General features: G+C 38.8%; 1 protein-coding gene across 4 annotated transcripts in view; it reads left to right on the plus strand.

Annotated features, from left to right (window-relative positions):
* The window catches only part of DNTT (DNA nucleotidylexotransferase), a 230,529-nt gene extending 209,924 nt beyond the window's left edge, over nucleotides 1–20,605 (plus strand). For all 4 annotated transcript variants that reach the window (XM_061635584.1, XM_061635583.1, XM_061635585.1 and 1 more), the window contains one exon: nucleotides 19,561–20,605. In XM_061635584.1, the coding sequence (XP_061491568.1) occupies nucleotides 19,561–19,647 (87 nt within the window). In that variant the 3' untranslated portion in view covers nucleotides 19,648–20,605. The remainder of the gene's footprint in view (nucleotides 1–19,560) is intronic.
* Nucleotides 20,606–22,309: the final 1,704 nt, after the last annotated feature.

Here is a 22,309-nt window from a genome sequence, read left to right on the forward strand (position 1 = left end):
AGATGACAGCCATATTTTTGTTTCTTAAGTAAAAAGGATGTTAAGGATACAGTGAACAAAAGGTGTAAAACAAACAAAACAGTTTATGGGATAGCTAAGAAGTTAAAAATAGTGTGGAGCTTGTTTTCTCAAAAATTCAGTTTTAATCTTGTTTCATGACAACATCAATACAAAAATAACAACAACAAGAGAAACAGAGTAAGAGCACATTACAATGCAATGCAACCATAGTCAAACATTTTGGGGAAATGGTGCTGAGAATAATATGCATAACTTTCTTGTTGGAGTATACAAGACTGAGTCCTTAATTTTGTAAAATATTTCCTGCATAATAGACTTCCTATATAAAGGACTAAATAAACAACTGAAAACTAATTTTGGAAAGTAAGTAAAAAATTGTATTGGTTGCTGGGTGGATTTTTCTTCACAGAAACCTTGAAAAGTCCTCATGCTAAACTGCACACATTGGGAAAATCAGACATAAGTCCTGAGTTACAGCCTAGGTGGCCAAGCAGCCAGATAACTGTAGTGTACGCAGCACTGTTTCTTTTCCTCTAGGGCTGTTTTCATCCCTTGCCATCAAGTACTCAAGAAAAAAAATAGCCACTAAGATTGTGAGTAAAGTGTGTGCTTTAAAGAGTAAAACGTAACTTAAGGTAGATATTTTTTCAGATCATTTTAAGTTATCTCTTTATTTCACCCTTTAGCAATAAGCACCCAATCCTGCTCTACTCATCATAATAACTGCAGAATAAATAAACTCTTACTTCTTACTGCAAGCAAATAAACATGCTTCTTTATTGGTGGCTGGGTAGAGAACCCAACTGAAACTGAAAAGCAGAACAAAGCAAAGTCCAAGGGGTGGAGTTTAACTCAAGCCCATAATACAAAGTTCATATTTAACTCTTCAAGGGTCATGTTTCTATATAAGCTGGGTTTTTTTCAGGATCATGGAAGTAATTATAGAGTGTCTTCCACCTCTACTCTATACACACAATACATTTAAAGTGCATCTAAATCACATGGCTTCTCCCAAAGAATATTGGAACTATAGTTCACCCCTCACAGGGCTAAAATTCCCAGCACCCTTAACAAACCACCATTCCAGGATTTTTCGGGGGGGAAGTCATGTGGTTTAAATCTATGGTATGTAGGTAGTCTAAGTCAAGTTTCTCATAACAGTCTGTCCCACTGTATGTGCCAAGTGGGAAGAGCATAGAGTTCTGTTGCATTCTATGGGAATTTCTCTACAAATGAATGCCACATCCTTGCACAGAGAAAGATTATGCCCAAGGCATTTATATAGCAATATAATATAAATATGGTGAGCATATAACCATTCTGGAGGAGGGGAATAAACCTGATGGGCTTGCAGAAATTTTTGTTAACATTGATTTCAGAATCCCAAGCCGTTTGTAAATGCTTGTCATTTTTAACATCTGCATGATAAATTGGTTTTATCTAATAAACATGCTTAAGATAATTTTTCATAGAGTAGGTATCACAAAACATTTCCTTTATAGGAACATGTACAGCTACATTAATTTCAGATTCTGAAACTTGTACAATGATAAAATGAACCTATAATTCTGGTCTGTATTTGCTTCAAAATGTATTCAAGCATAGAATGATTAGAATAAATTCCATTGCATCTTTTAATAGTGTTCCTCATGATTTTTCTCAAGGGCTTCAAGCCAATGGCTTATGCTAGGAAAACTCCTTGTTCAATCAGAGTTTGTTATAATACCATTTCAAAGAGTGATGGTTTTCCATCTAACTTATTTGTCATTATATTTGTTGCTGGATTAAGGATAGATTAGTTCTTTAAAGCTTGCACTGTCATGTGAATATTTCTACAACAGTTAAATGTGACATTTACATTGGTTATATAATATAATATCTAAGGCATATCAAATTGTTTACCCCTGGAGATTGTTTTATCAAAGTGAACATACATAAATATTTCATGTACAACACAGCCAAAATTGCCTCCTCTTCTCTTACATCTAACAAAAAAATAATGTTGTTATCCCATTTGCCCGTTTGGATTTGCCCTGGCTTGCATGTAACACTAAGCCAAATTAAGTGAGTATGGTGCTACATGGTGAGAAAACTGTTGCCGCTTATCTTCTGGTCCTGCAGCTGCTGCTGCACTACTGGGAACAAAGTCATGGTTTGGCTTAGCATTGCCTCCAAACCCAGATTTGTGGCTTGTCTTGATCCAAGCAAACCACAAACTTGTAACCAAGGCTTGTTCTCGGTTTACTGAAGTGCCCATGATTTTCTCACTCTATACCAGCATGCTTGCTCATTTACACTAAGTAGACCCATTGAAAGAAATGGGTTGTATCCAAGTTGTGCTAAATAAGCACCCTGTCACCACAATGATTTCTGCTTACACAATGAGACTTTCCTCTCTCTCCTTTGTTCACTGTACCCTCATCTTCCCTCCTATGTGCCCTTATCAGGTCTACTACAGAAGGTTGGGGAAACCCCTAGAACAGATTTAGGGGGTGCGCAAGGGAGGACATGGGGAAATCCCATTGCTCAAAGGTAAATCCTTGCGCTGATGGGATGTTTACTTTGCCCTATGTTGGATGCAACCCCATGGACTTAAGTTTGTCAAGTCCATTAATTTCAACAGGTCTACTCAGAGTATGATTAGCTGGCTACAACCCATTGGCTTAATCAGCTTGTGGATCAGAAAGCTAGTCCTAAATCAGTCACATCATCTACCTGGCAAACAAGCTTCAATAGCCAGGTGCAAAGTTTGTGCACACCAGCAACCAATATGACTTCTAAGAAATAGATATTAAATAGATGAAAGTATGTATGCTGTAGGAGTATTGTACAGGAATATCTCATTTTCCTCATTAGTGTGTTATTCATAAAAGTATCAGTACAGATAAATCTGATAAAAAAGTAATATTATAACCCTCCTGGGAAGAAACTTATCTCCTTGTGCTCTGTAAGGTATCACAAACATTGAGGTTGCTATATTATTATTATTATTGTTATTATTATTATTGCTGCCTCTGCTGCTGCTGCTCAGGTACAGCAGCAATAATAATGGTCAATGTTACTATTCAAATTTTCTTTTAATTACTACTAGCTTTATGGATAGAACTTTCTGCAATGTGATTTACAGAGACAGGTAACATTCAATTCACCATTGCATCCATTAATTCACATCTAATATATTAATGCCTTTGTGGCCTGACTTTTCTTATTATTTTTATCCTGATCAGACTGCTAGAGGACAAAGGTGCTGTTCTACACAGAGTGAGGGGATTGGTTCAAAAACTTGACTCTGTATTATTTCTAGTTTCCTGACACACCTTCCACCAAAGAACTTTCTTGTAGCTCTCACTCACAGACTGACAACCCCTAAAATATCTGTTTCTTGAAAGAGTTTGCTAAATTTAGAGGTGTAAGACAAATGGTACAAGAGGCAACCAGCTTTTCAGCTCTTACCTAAAGTAAGCAAGGGACAGAGAAGAAAAGAAGCAAATGCTATAAATGACTAGTAATCAAATGGTAGCTCTGAGCTATAGCCTGGTTTGTGTGTGTGTGTATACACGTAACTGTGATTAACAAAACAGAGGTATTTATTGTACTACCAAAACGTTTTGGCTTCTGCCTTCATCAGCTGCTAACATACAAATGCTGTTACCAAGGTGGCTCAGAGGGGCTTCATTTGCAGAAGCTAAGTAATGTTTGTACTGTCCTCTAGGTTCAGGCCATGCGGTGCTAATTTGTCCAGAGAGTATATCCCAAAGTTCTTCCTTTTAGTAAATGCTGCTGGATCTGTTGGCATCTCTATAGCTGCTATAGAAAAGAACAACAGGCTGTGGCCCTCAATGTTAAAATGTTTTGCAACTGGTTGCTCCACTTTTTTTGTTAACATTGCCGATTTGTGGTTTCTGAAGCATGTGCATAGGTCAACTGTGGTTTTTCCTATGTATTGGATATGACTTCCTGGTCTTTTGCATTCAATGATATATATTATATTGCAGGACCTGCAGGTGATGTTCTGTTTGATGTAATATGTCCTACCTGTCCTCGTGCTTATGAAAGTAGCTGTCTCCCTGAGGTACACACAGGTGATACAGCGTTTGGAGCGACAAGGATGAGACCTAGGATTGGTGATACGTGGCTTAAGCATAGCTCTCACTAACAGTCTGTGCAAATTAGGAGGCTGGCGAAATGCTACAATAGGAGGCCTGCTGATGGCTCTAGCAAGATATTCAGAGTTTGTCAGCAATGGGTAGCTCTCTCTGATTGCTCGGTGATAGTTAGGAGATGTTGGATGGAAATCTACCACAAATGGAATCCGTTGCTCTCTGGTTTTTGACACCTCATTATGATGGAGGAGGTTTTCTCTGAACAGGATATCCTCTCAGAAGAAGGTGTTCTTTAAGCTCACTGATCCTTCTCTGGTATTTATCTTCAGTGTTGTAAATAAGTTTGATTCTCAGTGAACTTAAAGAACACCTTCTTCTGAGAGGATATCCTCCACATATTATTGATTGCAACATCCACCGAGGCTCCATTCTGTCCAGAGAAAACCTCTTCCATCATAATGAGGTGTCAAAGAGCAGAGGAGTCAAAGAGCAGAGAGCCAGAGAGTTTTCAGTATCCTTCATAAACTACCGTTCCTAGGATTCTTTGGGGGAAGCCATGACTGTTTAAAGTGGAATAATAGTGGAATAAATGTCTGGTGTGAATGTGGCCCTAGTCAAATTGTGTCCTCAGTTTTATAGGCAGTTGAACAAAAGAAAGAACTACATACATCTTCCTGAGTATTGCAAATGCTTAATCTATAGATGAAGGAAATGGGTAGTTATTGGTAGTCTGTGGTTGTACCTTTTATTTAATTGTTGTCATTAATAGTTGTGCAATTGAATATCTGAGAAGAGCAGTTACATTTTGCTGCCACGTTTTGATGGAAGACCATACTTTTGAGCTTATGTCCAATTTATCATTTGTTATATTGCCTTCTCTAGTGAATTATCTCTCTCTCCCTCCCCTATGCTTGTCAGTCACCTCAGTAGGATTTCCCTTTTTGTGCTTTTGTTTAGTATTATTCATTCTTGAGTGCTTTGGAAAGATACTGCCAAGTATTGCAGACTCGTGGGACTGGGGTACGTGTAATTGAAATCGATAGAGAGCAAGAAAATAATCACCTCAAAGTGCTATTTTGGGACTTGTAGAAACGTGAATGTCAATAAGAAGAGTATCCAGTTGTTTATTCTGTAGTATTTGTTTTGTTAACATTTGATCACTCCGTCTATTAAAACTCATTGCTGATAGACCCATCTTTTGGGGGAGTTGAAAGTGTCTGAAGTGAACATATCCCTTCTCATTAATTTCTAACTTTGCTATGTTTTCCTGTACAACAGATCATACCTGCACGTAACTCCCAAAATATCTCCATTTTAAGAATGGAAACTTTTAAGAAAGACTTTAAGATTGTTCTTTCTTGGGGAGGTGCTCCTGCCCTTGCTGTTAATTTAATCTGTTCATCTCCTCCCTATCTTGCATGCTATAATGTGGAGCTGAGTCTCCCTGGATAGACAAAGTAGATGAAAAATGGGTGGGTAAGCCTTGTCTGTAAGGCAGGGATAGTCAACATGGTGCACTCCAGATGGTAAGAACATAAGAGGAGTCTGCTGGATCAGGCCAGTGGCCCATCTAGTCCAGCATTCTGTTCACACAGTGGCCAGCCAGATGCCTGTGGGAAGCCAGCAAGCAGGACCTGAGTGCAAGAGGACTCTTCCCTCCTGCAGTTTCCAACAACTGGTATTCAGAAGCACACTGCCTCCAACTATAGAGGTAATGCATAGCCATCATGACTAGTAGCCACTGATAGCCAATGGTTTGTACTACTACTCCCATGCTCCCTGCCCGTTGGTCATGCTGGCTGGGACTGATGAGAGTTGTAATACAGAGCATCTGGAGGGCATGACAATGTATTACTCTGCTGTTGTGAACAGTAAAATGCATGAATAGTTCTCACCCATATTCTCATCCTGCACTGCCCAGATTTCACTTGGAGACAGTGTTGTTTCTGACTCAGTATTCATTTTGCCATGAATGTTTTTAATTAAATATACCTGGATCACAAGAATACCTGCATATATATATCATGAAGGTGAGTACTCTCTGAGCATCAGAATGTATTTATTGTTTACATTTCCCAGTCAAGGCACCCTTTCAGAGGAAACATCTAGGAATATGATCAGCCAATTCTGAGCATGTTTAATTTCATAACTTTAACTGTCACCTATTTTTTAATAGTTTCATTTGGGCATTTTCAATAGTAAATACAAACAATATTACTCAAAAGAACCCCTAACTCCCCCCCTCTCCCCAGAGATTCCATGTGTATGTATCATTCACAAAGAGGTAAGTTATTTAACAACTCATGTGTAAGTGTTGTGGTCGATTGTAGGCTTTAGTTAATGTCATGTTCATTGTCTCAACAGGCTACTCCAGAGATTGCCATGAGTTGATGGAGGTGTCCTAGACATGTTGCCTCTGATATGTTGAATAAAAATGTACTACATTTCCTCAAAGTCATCTTTGTTTGATATGTCTTTTAGAGCCTTAAGTTGCTTGGAGAGTTTTTCCATAAGTGCAATGGTCCATATTTTCTCATACCATGTCTCCAGTGTCAGATTAGCAGCTGTCTTCCAATTTTGAGCTAAGACCTGTCTGGCAGCTACCATAAAAAGGGTTATTAATTCTTTAAACAATAAGTCCTTTAAATCTTCAGTAAACAAGTTCAATAATGTTAGTCTGGGATCACAAGGAACCATTTGACCTGTAATTATTAATCTCCAGAATTGTTGAACCTTCTCACAGATCTACCACATATGAAAATAAGATCCCAGTTGCTGGCAACCTCTCCAACAAAGTGGGTTTGATTTTGGATGTATTTTTATGATATCTGAGAGGTGTGTAATGCTACCTATGTAGTATCTTTATGCTATTTTCTTTAATGTTTGCTGATACAGACTTTAATAGCTGTTTTTTCCAAAGATTGTGCCATTGAATTGATTCAGTTGTAGAAATCTGATTGCCATAATGATTTCAAAGAGTCCAGATTGCCTATCATTACATTTTGGAGGTGTATGTAGGGGTTAAAAGCTGCTATTCTATTGGTTTGAATAGTCTAATAGCCTGACACCTCACCATAGGATTAGATGCAAAGTATACTGCTTGGTAACTGTCATCTATTGAAGAGTTAACAGTACTAAACATTGGTTGGATCACGTTCCTATCTTCATTCTTTCACTCTTTTTCCATTATCTCTGATTCATTAAAATACTAATTAAAATGTGACATATATATATATATATATATATATATATATATAATGTGTGTGTGTGTGTGTGTGTGTGTGTTTGTATATATATATGTGTGTGTGTGTGTGTGTGTTTGTATATATATATGTGTGTGTGTATATATGTGTGTGTGTGTGTATAATCATTAGTACAACATCATTAATATGTCTGTGGAAACTGACATTATGATGCATATATGTCTGGGTCCGCTAAGAGGTGGTAGAGTTTTGTGTGCTAACATTTTCCATCTAGAATGAATCCATGGCTTCCGATCCATTGAAGAAATAATGTGTGTTTGATTGGAAATTTAGTTTCTTTAACTGTATATAATTGTTTACCGCCTTGTGAGAAATGATCTTGTGTTGCATGGTCCCTGTGACCCGTAAATTGCACAGGAAAGTGCTGTGATGGGATTTTCACCCATAGGACTGGATTTTAAATAAAGCTCATCCTCCTGTATTTCTTTACAGGGATATATATTTTTAACATATAGTGCAACGCTGCCTCCATTTCTATTCCTTCTGTTCTTTTTGAACAAGTTATATTCTTCAGTTGTTGGATTCCAGTCATGGGAGTCTGTCAGGATCCCACCTCAGGCCACCACCTGTCAGGTCCCTCCAGTCAGGATCCTGGTTTTTATTTGTTCTCTCACCGGCTCTAGCACAGATCTCGCAAGATCCCACTGCTAGGCAGCACCACCAGCCACTCACTATTTCACAATATTGCTTTAAGACTTTGCCTTAGTCTCCTTTTGACTTATTGTTACTTTGTGTCTGGGTGCACTTGCAGGCTACAACCTCCCTGTATCTTTGTGCCAATAAAGCATACAGGCCTGGGTTGCCCTGGATACTTGATGATACAGTAATATCTATATTCAGAGACATCACAGAGTCATCCGTTTAAGTTATACCTATCAAGCCATATTTACCCTCCTGTACTAAATGTTCAAGTTCATCCTGTTTGTATCCTATACTCTGGGCATTAGTATACAGACATCGAAGACCATGTGATTTATGGTCTGGCTTCCTCCCTTCATTTTTATGAAGTCTATTATTGGGTCCCATTAGAACCATTCGCTCAGTTCCTGTTACTGTAAGTCTATATCTCCTTCCACTGTAGGATTCAATTTAAAGCCCTCCTGATGAAGTTTTCCATGCTTTGGCCAAACACACTCTTCCCAGCCCTTGTGAGGTATAATCCATCACTTGCCAGCAGTCCATCTTCCAGGAAGTGTAGCCCATGGTCCCAGAATCCAAATCCCTCTGGTCAGCTCCACCTTCATAGCCAGTCATTCACCTGGAGTATTTTTCTTTCTGTTTTTACTCCTCTTCTAAATACTGGAAGGATGGATGAAAAAGCTATCTGGGCCCCAAAGTCCTTGAATTTCCTTCCCAGAGTTCCAAGTCTGACATGATCTCTTCATAGCTTGGCTTTGCAGTGTCATTTGTTCCCACATGGATGAGAAGAAAGGGATACATGTGGGTTTTATGAGTGTTGACAACACTTCTGTCACATTTTTCATCCATCCTTCAGGAAGACAGCATATCTGGTGAGACCATGGGTCTTCCCGGCAAACTTGGGTTTCAATCCCATGCATTAGGCAGTCTCCCACCACTACTACTACTCTTCTCTTGTTGTGGGGAGTGATTTCATTGCCTCTGTTTGACTGAGCTTCAGCCTTTCACTTGCTGTCCCTTGAGGTCTCCTTTAATTTTCCCCTGGCAGGCTATCCTCCAGATTCATCCTCAAATGCTTGAAAGTGATTCCATAGTTCCACTGGTGCAGGGTGTCTTCTAGCTCTTCTGCTCCTAACTGTCACCCTTTTCCATGGAGTTTCCTCTACTTTGTTGTTCCTCTCCTCAACACTCACCTCTTCTGCTTCAACATGCTGTTGTTCTTCTACCTCCTGTATTTTTCTTTCCTGCTGTTGTTTCAGCATTCTGTATAAGTATTCTTTGTCTTCTCTTATACTCTTGACTGTGGCTACCCACTGCTCCAGACTCTCACTTTTTCTTCCAACAGCGCCACCAACTTGCACTTGTTGCACTTGTATGCCATGTTGTTCTCAGGCAAGACAACAAACACTACACACAGCTTGCAGGTCATCACCATTCCATCCTATAGTCTGTATTATCTTTAGTTTCTTTCTGTCTATTTTTATTGGAATGTCCTGTGCTTTCTTCTGTCCTTAAAGGTTAACAGGTATAACAGGTAACTGGTACATGATGCACAAGTTTTTTTGTGCTAGGGGCCTCCCCCTTGACTTCTCCCTGCTGCCAAACTCCTGTTAGCTCTTCCTGTTCTCTCACTCTGATTTCTTCCTCTCTTATATCCTCTGGACCAGCTGAGTCAGCTTGTTGAAATCAATGTACTTACTGTAAGTATGCAATCTAAAACATGTCTACTCAGAAGTAAGCTCCATTGGATTCAATGGGACTTACTCCCAGGTAAATGTGTCTTGGATTGTAGCCTTAGTTGAATATTCCCCTCTGGTTAGTTGGTCCTTGATCCCTTGATACTCTAAAAGAAAAAGCATGAAAGAATTCCCAGCCCTGGTATTGTTAGGTATGCACACTCTGAATTAGGAATTTCCATTCAAGTATCTAATCGTATTTTATTGAACTATCTTCCATGCATTTGTCTTATCCTTTATTTAAAACTTTCTAAGCTGGTGGCCATCATTGCATCATGATGCGGCACTCTAGTTCTCAGAAGCTTTGTCAGAGGATTTGGGCTGAGCATACCTGTAAAACAAACAAGCTAACAAAAAGCAAAGACACCAAAAACAGCCTTTAACTCAGCTTAAGTTAGCTTTATTATTTTTCCCCACTGGGCTGCTGCGGTTGCTGTCACGAGAAGACAGTTCTCACTGGGTTAGTTTTCTTTTTCCTGTATTCTTCCTTTTGTCTATTTCAAGATTCTAAACCTCCACCACCCAGCTCAGTTTCACAGCTCAGGTGATTATTCCATTTTCCTGGGCTCATTTCCACCAGCCTTGGATGCCTGCCTTATTTGCTTCCTGAATTCAAACCATTTTGAGTGCTAATTAACAAGTGCTGAGTTTATTACATCCAGCCTGTCTCTTAAGCCTTGTTCTGATGTAACATCGTACATGTGATTTTCCTGTTTTGTAGAAATGCAGACATTGATGGCTTTATGAATGTTAATCATGAGAGAGACATCCTCACACAAATTGGGAAATGTGTCCATAGTTCTGTATTGGAATGACCAAATATGAATGAATCAGAAGTTTGAATAAAATGCATCCAAATATGCAGATAGATTGGTGTTGACATTGCAATATATGCCACCAATTTTCACGGAACTAGATGTCAAAAAAGCTCTGTTGAGAGCATCTCTAATTAACAGGCACTTCATCTAGATGAAATCAAGTTCCCATCTATGATAGAAAATCCATGCTGGCACTTTGCAGCAATGAATTGATCATGATAATTGTGTTTGCCACTTGAGAAATGTGTAGTCTGAATATTGACTTTAAGACAAATGCATGGCAGTTTGTGGTTTGAGAAATATGTGTAACTTTAGGTGGCAAAATCTGAGTATGAAACTGCACCATCCAATAGCTTATAGAATATCAAAAGAAAAATGGTTTATATTGAAAGGGACAAGAGGGCAGCTTTACTGCTCTGTGTGAAACTTTACATCTTTCTGTTTCTTGCCGCCTCCCTTCTGACTGCGACCTTCATCTCAACTCTGAGTTGTACGTGTAAGCTCAGAACTGGGTCTACTTGAAATAGAATAAATGAAAAAGGACCCAAGTTGAACCCTGGAAAGAGTGTTTGGTTCATTGTTCCTCAAGCTTTCGTGCATTAGGAAAAATTGCTTCCAGTTAATGTCATGTATTTCATGTAATTGCTGGTCTGTCAAGCAAAAACTCTGTGAACTGTAGCAACGTTTCTGGGATCAGGTGCATATGTGTGTTGATAAATAAAATAAATACCAGTGGTCTCTTGACTTTATAGAACCTTATGAGTTCTGGTATAACAATCTAATTACAGGTGTAAAATATTATCTTGTGTCTGCCTTATGATGGCATCTTTGCTATGGGTTGTCCCCCACCGCCCCCTTACAGCTACTATATATTTCAAGCAAATTTTGGGATCTGTCAATACTCGTGACTTCAACTACATACTTTTATTGGAAAGAAACAGCAACATTATTTATTTATTTGTTTGTTTATATCCCGCCCTTTCTCCCAGGGTGGCAAACAAAATACTAAAAACACTCTAAAACATCTTAAAAACAGATTTTAAAATATAGTAAAATAAAATATCTTTTAAAACATATTAAAACAAAACATTTTATTTATTTGTTTATTTATGTATTAGATTTATATCTTGCCTTTCCTCCCAATAGGAGCCCAGGGCGGCAAACAAAAGCACTAAAAACACGTTAAAACATCATAAAAACAAACTTTAAAATATATTAAAACAAAACACCTTTAAAAACATTTTGAAAAAATCTTTAAAAACATCTTTTTAAAAAAATTCTTTAAAAACATCTTTTTAAAAACTGCTTTAAAACACCTTAAAAAACAATTGCTTTGGATGTGATTGGATTCTTAAAACATATGCAAGTAAAGGGCTGTGCATCCCCCCAATTTGTTTAGGGTTCCAGTCTGGTGACCCAGGATAATCTGGTGCTGACTTGACCCAGATCCAGGCCCCAAACTGAATCGGGGGCCTTGCACAGTCTTAAAATAGGGGTTTAAACCTTAATTAAACATGTGGCCAGGTGGGGAGAGAAAATGCGTACAGACTGCCTACATGTGTCTTCTTCTCCCCCCTCGCCACCTGACGAACCTCCTTTTGACAATACCAGATCACTCTGGGTGGTCCAGATCCAATCTGGGGTCTGGCTCATCCTGCTCCACCCAAATGAGCCTGATTCAGTTTAGGAGCCAGGAGTCAGCCCTACTAAGTACTCATTGTTATGATGGCTGGGTTGACTAGGTATGCTGACTAGGGTTGCCAAGTCTCCAGTTTTCACCTGGAGACTCCAGGTTGTGGGGGACCTCTCTGGGACTCCAGATGAGTCACTTTAATCTCTGGACTCTTAGCTTTCATAAAAAAAAAAGTTTCTAGGTGGTCTGGTTCAAAAGTTATAAACCAAAATGTCAGCCGCCCCACCGCAACTTCTATTAATACTGGCTGCTCTCATCCCTGCCCTTTCAGGTTTTTAGCCAATAAGTGAAGTCAGGGTTGTGATTGACTAGATTTGTTGACCCCCCCCCCCCCCGGCTATAGCTAAAACTCACAGTTTCCTTTTCTGCTTGTCTCACATCAGGAATTCAGTAAATATATAGCTTTCAGCAGCATAAAGAATACTTTCTCTGTACAGGATTGGGACTTGCTTCTGAGTAAACATGCATAGAATTGCACTACTACAGAAGATCACAGCAGGATCTTGGTAGGCATAAAAGTGTGCATGCAGTGTTTTTTTAATTACTTGCAAAAATGGCATATTATACATTTTATCTTTCAAATAAGTTTTGAACAGAAGTTTTAAAAAGTGTATATGCTTCAGTGTTACACTTTTCTAATTAAGGAGTCAAACAAGCTTAAAATTTACTGGACTGTTGAAGAGGACAGTTTATTTGTCTTATTCGTAACCTGTTTTGAAAACCTTCCCAATATGAAGCTTTTCTGGAAGTAAAGCTGCAATGCTAATTCCACATACCGGGTAGCTAACCCCATTGAATTCAGTAGGACTTACTTTTGAGTAGACGTGGTTAGGATTGTGCTGAAAATCAATGAGATTTTTGAGTGAACATAGAAAAAGATTGTGTTAAAAATCTCTCTCCTCTTCCAATCCTTTTTTTAAAAAGGAGTAAGGCAGGGTTTACTTAGGTGTCACTGCTTTTATTTGGCAGGAAACAAATACTTATTTTTAAAAAAATGTTCTGCAATGGCCAATTGGTTTTGACAATAAACTATTATATGGGGTGTATGTATTTTTACATCTCCAGTGTGTGTGTGTGTGTGTGTGTATGTAGTCTTTCTAACAACTCTGTGAGGTAGGGATGGAAACGAAGGCAGCTCACAACAGGAAATAAAGCCATTTAAAATCCAATAACCATAAAACAAGTATAAAACAGTTGCAGAACAGCTTAACATGCCATGATTCTGAATTTTGGATTGGGTGAGTGAAGTTCCTTATCAGTGAATTGCAGTCCTGTGCATGCTTCCCTGTCTGAGTAACCCCCACCGAATACATTGGGACTTGCATAGGTTGCACTATAAATATCTTTACAGGTTGTGTAAATAATAAGCATTTTTGACATTAACGCTTATATAAATATTTCTTCATACTGTGTCTTGATATGTATCTGATTTCACACTATGGTTGTAAATTATTATTTACAAATGATTATTTCCTCTACATTTTAAGTGTGCCCTTCTCCCTCAGGATCATCATGGTCCTCCTCTTTTCACCCTGAGGGGCAGATTAGGCTGAGAGATGGTGCATAGCCTATGGTCACCCAGTAAACTTTGCAGCTGATTTCCATTTGACAATTTAATTAAAATGATTTATATGCAGGCAAAGTTTATGAAATAATGCAGATCCACACAATACATTTAAAGCACATCCAACTCACATTTAAAGCACATGACTTCCCCCAAAGAATCCTAGGAAGTGTAGTTTCCCGCTCACAGTTACAGTTCCCACCACCCTTAACAAACTACAGTTCCCATGATTCTGTGGTGGGATTCATGTGCTTCAAATGCATGTTGAATATGCTTTAAATGCATGGTGTGGATCTAGTATGCTGTCCATTCATTAGTGAATTGAAAAGAACAATCTTAAAAGATACTTTTTTAAACAAGGCTGTAGCTCAGTGGTAGGAAACATCTTCGCATGCAAAGGTCCAAAATCCAATCTCTGGAAGAGACTATTGCCTGGAATCCTGGAGAGCCAATGCTAGTCCATGTCATCAGTACTGAGCTATATGGTATCAAACGGCCTGAGTAGGTATAAGGCAGATTCCTTTGTGCCTAAAAGAGGAAAGAGACCCAAGGGCCACAGTAGCTCCGAAATTTATTTATGTATTTTATTTACAACATTTATATACCACTTTATTGTAAAAAAACTCAAAGCAGTTAATAGAAGGAATTAAAACAATAACTATTGGCAAAAACAGTTAAAGACGGGTATTTAAAAACATTCAAAATAATAAAACCAACAATGAGCTAAAAACAGATAAAAACATAATAGCTTCTACATGCCAGGGTAGGTTTGCCTAAACAAAAATGTTTTTAGCAGGTGTCAAAATGAGTACAATGAAGCCGCTTGCCTAATCCGCAGGGAGTTCCAAAACATAGGTCACACTAAGGGATCACATTCTTAAAAGAGAAGAACAAGTACCTTGTGGAACCTGTAACATGGAGAGAACACCTTGAACTGGCCTGGTAGCAAATCGGCAACCAGTTCAGATTTCAGAGCAGACGCATTATGTGCTGATAGGGTCTCACTCATGTCAGCAATCATGCCGCAGCATTCTACAATAACTACAGCCCCTGGGTCAGGTTGTGCTGTATGAGGATTTCTGTGACCTTGGCTGACTGGCTGCCAGGATTTTTTTTAGTTTCGGTTAGGAACCCTGACCGGTTGTGGGATGCTGAGTTTTCTATCTTACTCATAGGAATCTTGTTGTGGTTGGTATGGTGTTGCATTTAGGAAATCACCACTGGCTTTTTTTTCTATTTCTGTTTGCATTTTATTTACCTCTGACCTTACTCCCTTACATCCATAGAAGCAACAACAGTGATTCAATGTGCTCAGCACAACCCCCTTAAATACACTGATGATGAACCTTGTTATTTGCATGATGGTTTGTTTCTTGCCCTTTAGTGGTAAAAGAGAATTCACATACTGGGAAGTGTGACTTCAACTGCTGTTGTTCCCAAGCTACTGCCTGTGAAGGTTGATCAAACCATGTGTGTTTTCTGTCTGTCAAATATTACTCACTGGAATTGGGTTGGCTGTCAAAGTTTATAACAGCCCACAGAGTAGGCAGGAAAGGGTAGAGAATCTTCTTAACTCTTACTCATTTCTCAAACCTCTCTCTGCAGTGAAGGGTCAAGTCAAGTCTGTAAACATGTTTGGAACAGCCATGTTAAAAACAGGCAGGACATTCCAGGCAGGGGGTTGCCAACCTTGTTTTGATAATGGATATCGTTGCAGAGGATCTGTAGTCAAGCCTTACCAACAGCACAATCCTAATCATATCTACTCAGACGTAAATCCTATTGAGTTCTATAGGGCTTAGTCCTTTAGTAAGTGTGTTTAGAATTGCAGCCTTCAGGGCCATCCATCTTTACTCCTGAGTGCTCCCATCTAACATCTCCACAACACTAGGCTCCTTTCTTCCTACAATGGCCTTCTGGTGACTGGCCTGGCCTGCAGGTACTCAAACCCTTTTTGCCAGAAGCAAGTAAGCTAGATTAAATGTTCCTTACCCAGGCTGTCTAAGTGGGTGAGAAGGAATGATCCTGTCACTTCAACTGGATCTTGGAACAACCTCATTTAGCTAAGATTTCTATCTTAATTTCCAATCAGAGACATTTTTTTGTTTGAGTGGTATGCTCCAAGCAACTGTGGTTGATGCTCACTAGGGCCCACACCTGAAATCTCAGGGTTTGGGATGTTTTTGACCTGGCAACCCTGCTGACTCTGAAGTGCTAAGGAAGAGAAATGTGAATGTAAGAACCAGGCCTGCAGAGATGGTGCCTCACTGTGCATTGTCATTCCCTGTGAGGATCCTTTGAGTGGAGTGTATGCTGTGCTTTGGGGAAGAGAAATGTCTTCCCTCTACTAGTTCAACTTGTATTGTCTCTGCTGGCTTGCTCTTGGGGAAGAAAGTAATGAGAGATAAAGACCAAACTCATCTGTATGGAGCAAGGACCTTCCTTTTATTGTTGTTGTTGTTGTTGTTATTATTATATACCACCTTTCCTCCAAGGAGCTCAAAGTGGTGTACAGTCTGCTTCTGTGTTGGAATTGCTTTTTAATATACTTTAAACCCTTTTTTTAACCAATATATCTTTTAATCTTTAAAAAAAATCGCTTCAAAGCTTTTAAAAAAAATGTTTTAAAGTTGTTTTGTTTTAATGTATTTTAATGTCTGTTTTTATTATGTTTTAAAGTGTTTTTAGTGCTTTTGTTTGCCGCCCTGGGCTCCTGCTGGAAGGAAGGGTGGGATATAAATCAAATAATAAATAGATAAATAAAATAATAATACATGATTTTCCCCTCTCTGTTTTATCCTCCCAACAACCCTGTGAGGTAGGTTTGGCTGAGAGGGAGTGATTGGTCCAAGGTCACCCAGTGAGCTTCATGGCTGAATGGGGATTTGACCCCTAGTCTCCCAGGCCCCAGTCCAACTCTCTAGCCACTACACCACACTTGCTTGCCTCTTTGTTCCTGATTTTCTTCCAAGTAAGCAAACCAAGGGCTAAGTTCCTTTGTGTGTAGAGCGAACGTGTCTATGTGCTTTCTACAAACAGAGGATCTTTTATATGACCATCTGAACCACTCATGCTAAAGACTTTGCAAGACACAGCTCTCCGAGAGCACAATAGGCAGGTAAAAATGGGCTCCTACTGGGGGGAAGGGCAGGATATAAATCTAATAAATAAATAAATAATAAAAACCACTCTTTCCCTTCATCTTTACTGTGAGTGACCCACATGCATGAAACTTGAAATACTTTCAGAAAGAAATGAGGCTACTACCTTTTCCATTGGGCTGTGCATGAAGGGCAAAATTTGGGTCAAGGTTTGTGACATTGGGGCTGGAAAGGACACCTGTGCTCCAACCATTGCTTCAGCCACCGTCTTACCCACTCCCATTCAGAGTCCAGTTTCTGCTCCCACCTTCTGTCATTTGTTGTATTAAAATGGCAACAGTTTACACAAAAATGGGGGATGAGCACTGGGATGAGAAAAGCAAGTGGACACAAATAGGTTTGTGGAGAAATTTGATTTAGTTTGTATTTAAAGCCAATTGTATTAAATCCACACTTTCTGCAACAATATGAGAACCGAAACACAGCCGTCCTTTGAAAGTCACACTCATCCGAATTTGTGATGCAGTTCTCCAACCAAACAGTGTTTACAAAAATGCATATATTAGGGGAAATTGTGTATATTTTTATGAAAATAACATACAATTGCATTCTATTTGGGGAAATTGCTTGCAAAAATGTGAACAGTAGTCAAAACTACATATAAAATGTGTGTGTTGGAACTTCACACTAAAATGCTGAAGAACATTCAGGAGGATTTTTTAAAGAAAAATGCACAAATTGCTGCAGAGGGGGCCAGGATCTTTTTTTGATCATCCCAGAGTACAGGTCATGGAATAATGGGCTCAAGTTACAAGAAGCCAGATTTCAGATGAACATCAGGAAAAAATTTCCTGTTAGAACAGTACGACAGTAGAACCAATAACCTAGGGAGGTGGTGGGCTCTCCAACACTGGAGGCATTCAAGAGGCAGGTGGACAGCCACTTGTCAGGTATGCTTTAAGTTAGATGCCTGCATTGAGCAAAGGGGTGGGCTCGATGGCCTTATAGGGTCCTTCCAACTCTATAGTTCTATGATTCTATGTGGAGAACCAAATTTAAAATTGAAAAAATAAGAAACTGAGAGAACTGAAAGTGACAGATCCTTCCATTCCTAGACACAAGGGAAAGGCAGTTGGGACAACTGATGTGTGTGTGTGTGTATGTGTGTGTGTGTGAAAGAGAGAGAGAGATTGGACTGAACATTCATATTGCTCCAATTTCAATCTTACTTAAAGCTGTGTGTGCAGCATTTACTTTTAAATTACAGAGCCAGATAGAGTAATTTAATTTTATTGAGTACCTTCTAGGAGCCATTTACAAGAAGCTCAAATACTTGTTCAGAGGTGCAGAAGAGCAGAATGTCCCTCTTTAAATCTCATGGTGAAATCATGGCACAAGGTCATCCAAGACATACCAATGTACGTTCTGTGAAAAATCAAACACATGTAAGGTTTCCCCAGAACACCCACTGCTTCAGGGTACCCAGGTTGCAAGTTGGAGGCACAACTTTTCCCTTTAAAGCTTCTCCTTAATAAGGAGACTTGGCTATATTTGTTCCTCCCCTGTGTTGTCCTCTACACTCCATCTCTATGGTATATAATGCAACCAGCCCAATTTATTATGGTAAGTGTGGTGGGTAATGGTTATGCATAGAACAAACTGTGGCTTCCTCATCTCTCAATTTAGCCACAGATTTAAAAGTAAAGGTAGAATCTCTAGGTTGCATTCCTACATCAGAGCAGATAAAAACTAGCAAGCCTACAGCTCCGGGTCATAAATTTATTTGATTTAACATATTTATAGCCCACCTTTCCACCCCATCTTCCAGTCACCCACAAACTGCCTAATGAAGGGCACTTTGAAAAAGTGAATTGGAAAGATAATTTATTCACCAGTCTAAGATTTCTTTTGTATGTCAAATCATTTTGGAAAAGCTACATTTGTAATATTAATAAACTGAAGAAAAACAGGTTATGAATTAAAGATTGTTCAAAATCTGATCTTGGTGCACTAACTAAGATTCATTGATTAAAGTGTTAACTAAGTTGTTCACTTCACGCTTCATGTATCATATTGATAACTAAAAGCAGAATGAGAAATACAGCATTGCGATTCATAGACAGAAGTCATTTTCAAAACAGCCATTTTGTATTAAGTGTAGTTAATGGTCATGTTAGCAACCATAAATGTCATATTTATATTCATTGAAATAATTACTCAGTTGAGATAATTCCTACAGACACAAAATAATTGATGCTGACTTACAAATATATCATGACATGCTTAAAGAAAAGTAAAGCCTGGGTGTATTTGCTTTTGTGCACACACTATTAAAAGTTATTACAGTTCTCAGTCCACATGGTTCTGTTATAGTTCTTCATTCACAACATGATGAAGAGTTTTCTGGATTTTTCTGATGAAATCAAGATTAGTGGCATCTCTAAGGATGAAATTCTGTACCCACTTGCCTGTGAGTAAGCCTGAGCTTGATGGGGCTTACTTTTAAATAGACATGTATAGGATTATACTATAAAAGGCTAAGAATATTTATTCATATAAAGTTAGTTTTTTTTAAAAAAAGTTACCTCCCCAGACTTATACTGATTTTTTTTATCTTTACAGAAACTTTTTCTGAATGCTGCAAGCGAAGAAGAAATTTTTGCACACCTTGGTTTGGATTACATTGAACCATGGGAGAGAAATGCATAGAGAGACTTGCTAATATGTTTTTATGAACTCACCGCTTTAAAAAATCTCCCTTATTGTAGTGGTACATTTATCCGAAAAGGCTATCTTTATTATTTAGGAAGTTAAATATACATAGTCACTCCAGGTGTAGGTTTCCTCTGAATAGTCAAAAGAAAAAGGATTAATTTAGTTCATTTGTGCCTAAGTGGTCATATTTGGAAATCAAGATTTTTAAAAACATTTCTGTTGCCCTAGTTTTCATGCTACTGGGGCAACATTAAAACCAACACTTAAGTAAATATGTGCAGGTAATACTGACAGAACTGAATCTGGCAGATGATACACAGATTAAGCTAAACTCAATATATATATATATGCACCTTAGAGTTGTTCAGGTGATTATGAAGACAGATTTATCAGAATATATAATGATTTGGGGGTCTGATCATGTGTGCCCTACAATATTCAAAGGCTGAACAAATTAATTCATTTTTCAAAGTAAGAATTATTCACAGTGACTAACTCTCACAGTGTTATGAGCAGGACCAAATGTTGCCTAAATAAAACTAATGAAAATGCTGGGAATGCCTTGGAGCATTCTGGGATCCTTTGTCTGCTTTAAGATAAAGAAACCGAAAGTGGACTTAGAACTAGAGCTATGCATACAATTTCTGATAATTATAAGGCCCAAATTGGGGTGCTGATTCCATGCATAATCAAAGTCCACAGTGCTTTGCCACAGTCCCTTGCCCTCTGTCAGCACCTACTGTTACAGCCACCATTGCCATTTTCATTTACTTCAATCTATACTCAATGTAGCAAGCATTACTGGGCAGGACAAATCTTGAAACACCAAACAGCAATCTTCCTCTTTCACGGCATGCATCTGATCCAAACCCAACCAAATACCTGCTCCGTTATACAGACCAACAGAAGGTTGTGGTATACTGCTACATTTAAGATTTACAATTATATCTGTTCTTCCTGTACTATTTTTATTGCTTTGACTTAAATAAAGCATTGTTGCCATGAGTAAAAATTGTGTTTAACACAATGCCAAATGCTCTTGTTTTAGCATACAATTATTACGTGGTGCTAAATGGTTTTTACAAATGGGACCAGATGTCAACAAGTTGAAGTCCAATAATGGTGCCGGCACTTAGATGTAGGCAATCTGTCTAGCTGCAGTGATAATTAGTGGGCTGGAAGGTAACACATTTTGCCCTTTAATATTCCTGTTCAGAACAAAGGCATTACTTTCTCCAAAATATGAGGTTGCATAGTGATTTCTGATGTGTGTCTGTAAAATTGTGGGCAATTGGTTTGGGACTGGCCAGGTAGTTTCTTGCTAGATATATATTTCTTAATGCCTAAGAGAGGCTTGTTTCTTGTGGTTTCACAGTAAGCATAGTAAGGATTCAAAGACTTGAGGGATCCTGCCCATCAAATTATCCCCAGCATTAATAATAATCTATATTTAAATATTCTATGGTGACACTAGACATTAAAAGGTTTCTCATATGCAAAAAATGGGGCACAAACAGAAGAATGATTTGAAATGTGGCTCTGAAAGGTAATTAATATCTGGAAGGTTTTTTTAAGCTGCTTTAGAGAAGTACTGCTGTGTTAGTAAACATGACTGTCAAAATAATCCTTCTAGTACATATTTCATTATGGCAGCATTTGACTCCAATTTATTTAAAAAAGATAGATGACACACTATGTACTTTTGTGAAGTGTGACCTCATTTTAATGAATACAAAGTGTCAAAGGTCTTTCTTAGGAATGAAAATCTTGGCATAGTTATAATATGGCAGGTATAAAGGAAGCCCTGTCCTGTAACGTTCACTTATGAGAAGAGTAGCCAATTAGTTTAATGCACCTGTTCATGAAAACAAGGGTCTGTGGGAAATGGACAGCTATGATAGAGTGTACAGTGAATAAGCAAAACAACAAGCAGGAATTGGTGTAGACACAACTGGCATGTTCAAACTCACCTAAATTATTCAGATCCAAAATCTAAAGTAACATATGAGTTCATATTGGCAGAGTCTCAACCCAAGTTTGGACTCTTTGTATTATGGTGTTGTCCCATTTGAAACTTGGGCCTAAACCAGCTGTGTAGTCCTGCCAGGTTTGTTTGGAGCCAGCCCTCATGGATCCCTCTGTCTTGAGTCAGTGATTCTTTGCAAAGGGGAGGCTGACAGGTAGCTGAAGTCCTCGTGCCATGGGGAGACCCAGAGGGCTGTCGCATGGGCACTAAAGACTGCAAAGTGAGGGCTGGGCCCCTGACCTCTTGAACCCCATGTCCCTGATCAACCCTCCTTGGCTGCTGGCAGTGACAACATAGGAGGGGTGGGGACTCTGTCTGCCTGGTCAGCGCTCCTGTGCTTCGTTTCCCATGCTTCAAAGCACACAAACATGCACAGGCACATTCACTGCCGACACTGACTAGGAAGGGTTGATTAGGGACTTGGGGTTCACCTACGCAGGGGTTTAGTGTGTGTTTAGTGCTACTCACATGTCCTTTTAATTCGCATGGTTCACAGGATGTTACCGGCAAACAGAAATGATCACACAGTTGCCCCCCCTGTAAATTTGTACTAACCCAATCCTCTGATGATACGAAAAGGGAAGAAAAAAAGTCTTCACTCCGTATCTCTAGTGCTTGCAGATACTTTGC

Source organism: Rhineura floridana, chromosome 7, assembly GCF_030035675.1.
Source record: "Rhineura floridana isolate rRhiFlo1 chromosome 7, rRhiFlo1.hap2, whole genome shotgun sequence".
Taxonomy (NCBI): domain Eukaryota; kingdom Metazoa; phylum Chordata; class Lepidosauria; order Squamata; family Rhineuridae; genus Rhineura; species Rhineura floridana.